This window comes from Mesitornis unicolor, unplaced genomic scaffold, assembly GCF_000695765.1.
Source record: "Mesitornis unicolor isolate BGI_N332 unplaced genomic scaffold, ASM69576v1 scaffold8247, whole genome shotgun sequence".
NCBI lineage: Eukaryota > Metazoa > Chordata > Aves > Mesitornithiformes > Mesitornithidae > Mesitornis > Mesitornis unicolor.
Genome location: NW_010198381.1, coordinates 1 through 3,944, shown reverse-complemented (window position 1 = coordinate 3,944; position 3,944 = coordinate 1). Strand labels below are relative to the sequence as shown.

Here is a 3,944-nt window from a genome sequence, read left to right as displayed (position 1 = left end):
CCACTTAAATTTGAGAAGAAACTTCTTCTCAGTGAGGGTAACAGAGCACTGGAACAGGCTGCCCAGAGAGGTTGTGGAGTCTCCTTCTCTGCAGACATTCAAAACCCGCCTGGACGCCTTCCTGTGCAACCTCATCTAGGCGTTCCTGCTCCGGCAGGGGGATTGGACTAGATGATCTTTTGAGGTCCCTTCCAATCCCTAACGTTCTGTGATTCTGTGATTCTGTGACTCGGGGCTTTACCGAAACACGTCCTGGCCACTTCCCGGCACAGATGCAGCCCACGCTCTAAGAGGAACAACTTCCAGCAGTTGTATTTCTTCATGTTTAAAAAGTTTCTCCCTATATGTAGCCTTAAAAATCTCGTTTCAGCCCAGTGCCTCTTGCCCCTGTGTTTGATACCATGGTTTAAGCCTGACTCAGTGTTTCTGGGAACTGTCTAAGGCTTCAACATATTTCCCCTATCCCCTCCAAAGTTCATTTCTTCTCCCAGCTGATCAAGCCCAGATCTCTAAGCCTCTTCTCACAGTACAGTTTTTCCAGCCCTGATCACCTTGGTAGTACTTCACTGAACTGGATCCAGATTTTCAAGGCCTCTCTGGCATTGTAGGGTTTCAAAGCCTGGGAAATATCCTGGATATTTTGTAAGACATGCTACCTTTCAAGTTCAGACTGAGTTTTGTTCTGAATTACTGCTGTGCTTGGAGAATGCTGTCAGTGAGGACCAGCTGTACTGAGCTCTGCCACCAGGCCTTGGCAATTGATTCCTTCAGTGTCACAGCTCTGTCTCCAACATGAATGGCTCCAGATTATCCTGTCTGTGCCCCTGGCTGAGAGCAAAGCTGCACATCTGTCACTAAAACACTCAAGCTGTGGCATCTCAAGCAAGTTCGTCCTTGACATATTGAATCCTGGTGCCAAGCATCCCAGACCCCATGTGTACAAAGGCTTTGATTCAAAGCAGAGACATGGCATGGACAAAATAATTCAGAATGTCTTTGTATCCCTTGGACTACTAAACCAAAATGAAATTCTTGAATTCACTAAATTGAAAACATTCCAACAACTTTGAGAAATTAGATCCTTTCCTGTCATGTTCTTGTCCTGTCTATGGATGGGAGAAGAAGAGCTGATTCTAAAGCTCAACTGTTTTTCTAATGAAAGATATTTCACTGCTAGAAAGAAGTGTCTCACCCCAGCTGAAGGAGGGGACATCAGCGATTACATCAGTCTTGGGCTGTTCCTCTGCTGCTAAGCTGGGCTGGGCTCCTGGGACACAGGGAGCTGATGGCAAGCGGGCAGCGCTGCAGAGAGACAGCTCTGCCCAGGAGCATGGCTGAGGGCACTGCCTGCAGGCAGCGAGGGGAGAGGAGCAAGGCAGAGAAAGGTTAAAGGCAGTCTATGGTGTGAGGACAGAAGAGAGATCACTTGTGGAAAAAACCTCACAGCTTTTGACAAGGTAAGTTTCTGGCTGGAAGGCAGTGCAGCTGCGGTTTTGGAAAAAAATCTCATAAAGCTTCTTCTTCCCCAAAGCTATGAGATCTTTCAGAGTTTTCTCAGAGTTGCTCTAGCATAGAGAAGAACAACATGCTCCAGAGCAGGGTTTCCCTACTGCACCATCAGAGGGACAGGGCATGATAGAGATGTGCATATAGATGTGCATCCAGGGGTGCCCAGGGCTGTCCTTCAAAGCAGGGTCGCTGCACCCCAGGGGCTGTGTGCTGGGACAGGGACTCTGCTGCCTGCCAGGATCAGCACTCAGCCTGCTTGGGGAGCTCCCCATTGCAATGTGGGGAGAAGCTGTGGGTGGAAGGAGTGACCATTGGCAGGACAGGGTCCTTCTGATGTGTAGAGTGTGTTGTATGCGTCAGGGCTGCTTACAGTTGCATCTTACTTGTGGGCAGTTCCAAGGGAACTTTCAAGTAGATTTTCCTTAAAGGTAAGTAATCATTGCTTTGAGGTTTTTACCTTTGTTTGGCTGGGTGGGCAGTGGTGAATGAGAGTTTACTTTTCTGCTCTGGAGAAGGCACTAAGAGACCCCAGTTCCTGCAGGGACTGAGCTGCTCCTGAGCCCCCGCACACTCTAAGATGCCCCTGGGCAGTGCCCTGCTGCCAGGAGGGTTCTGCAGGACAGAGCTGAGCACACAGCATTTGGGATGGGGTCTGTGAGCAGTGATGGGGGACACATGGGGACAGAGAAACAGCTGCAGGCAGAAGAGATATGGGCAGAGAGGGAGAGGGAGCTGCCATGGAAAGAGGGATTCCGGCACCTCCCTGCCATCCCCTGCAGTGCAGAGCCCTTCCCTGGAGAAAACCCTTGGTCTTTTCTCCCACCCAGCACAGCCTCTGCTGCCCCATGGGGGTGCAATCCCCTTTTCAGTGACCTCACTCCTAAGGAGGAGAAATTCTCAAATACCCTCCCATCTGTCCTTGCCATAACTCCATCGGTAGCAGCACTGTGGCATTTGTCCATATCCCCCTCCTGCCTCTGCTCCTCTCGTTCTTATCACTGAACTCAGAGGGGAGGGTGGGATCCAGATGCACTTCAGAGACCAACCCTGGGGGTCTTGCCACACAGATTTCTCCACGGGAATAAAGTGTCCTCATTCCTTCCTAAACCCATAGCTCCCAGTGATACAAATGAGAAAACTCCACCTTCAGGACACCCCATCCTTAGGCCATTTCCTTCTTTCCCTGCAGAATCCTTCAGGGTGGCCACAGGCCACCCTCCACAAGGGACCAACTCGCCCAGGGATCCAGGAGCCTCATGGAGAAGAAACCTCAGTGCTAAGCCCACGGAAATTCTGCTGGGTGACCGTGCACAGGCAGCTGCAATGAGCCCTCGGTGTCCCTGGCTGGGAGGGGAGAGCTGAGATCCTGCTCAGGTACCATGAGACAGGGTGAGAGGTTTGGAGATCTGCCCTTGGAAACTGGATTCCTCTGCCCTAAGCAATATTCAGTTTCTTTTACGGTGAAGATCTGAATGTGATTTTCCTCCAACTCAATTTGATGCCAGCACCAGGCAGATGAGACCAGGGTCGAGGGACAGAATATTGCCTTCTGAAAAGCTCTTTAATATCACGAGTGGATTTAATGTGATGTAAACCTCTGTTCCTATTACCTGTTGGTGCAGGGCAGGATTGACTTCTCCAGAGCCCATAGCATAGCATTTTTACTCAGTGGCACCCCCAACAAGCACAAACCAGAATTCAAGCAAAGGCAATGTGCAAAGTTTATTGTGAGCAGGAGAGGATGTTTGGTGCTTTTCTGTGAGAACTGTGATGGGTTTTACTCAGAGAAATCTTCCCTAACTGTCACTGCCTTTTCCTCTATGTACAGTAATCCCATGGTCAAATGGAACAAATGTCCAATTGCAGCTCCGTCACCCAGTTCCTCCTCCTGGCATTTGCAGACACATGGGAGCTGCAGCTCTTGCACTTCTGGCTCTTCCTGGCCATCTCCCTGGCTGCCCTCCTGGGAAATGGCCTCATCATCACTGCCATAGCCTGCGACCATCGCCTCCACACCCCCATGTACTTCTTCCTCCTCAACCTCTCCCTCCTCGACCTGGGCTGCATCTCCACCATTCTTCCAAAATCCATGGCCAATTCCCTGTGGGACAACAGGGAAATCTCTTTTTTGGGATGTGCTGCCAAGGTCTTTCTGTTTGTCTTTCTGATGTCAGCAGAGTTTTATCTCCTCACTGTCATGGCCTATGACCGCTACGTGGCCATCTGCAAACCCCTTCACTACAGGACCCTCCTGGGCAGCAGAGCTTGTGTCCACATGGCAGCAGCTGCCTGGGGCAGTAGGTTTCTCTATTCTCTTCTGCACACTGCCAATACGTTTTCACTACCCCTCTGCCAAGGCAATGCTGAGGATCAGTTATTCTGTTAAATCCCCCAGATCCTCTAACTCTCCTGCTCACACTCCTACCTCAGGGAAG

General features: G+C 50.5%; 1 protein-coding gene across 1 annotated transcript; it reads left to right on the top strand.

Annotated features, from left to right (window-relative positions):
- Positions 1-3,352: 3,352 nt before the first annotated feature.
- On the top strand, positions 3,353-3,806 carry LOC104544303 (olfactory receptor 14I1-like; the record flags this gene model as incomplete). The annotated part of the gene is made up of 1 exon (XM_010189135.1): positions 3,353-3,806. A coding segment is annotated over exon 1 (454 nt), but the record flags the coding sequence as incomplete, so codon positions are not given.
- Between the last annotated feature and the right edge of the window lie 138 nt (positions 3,807-3,944).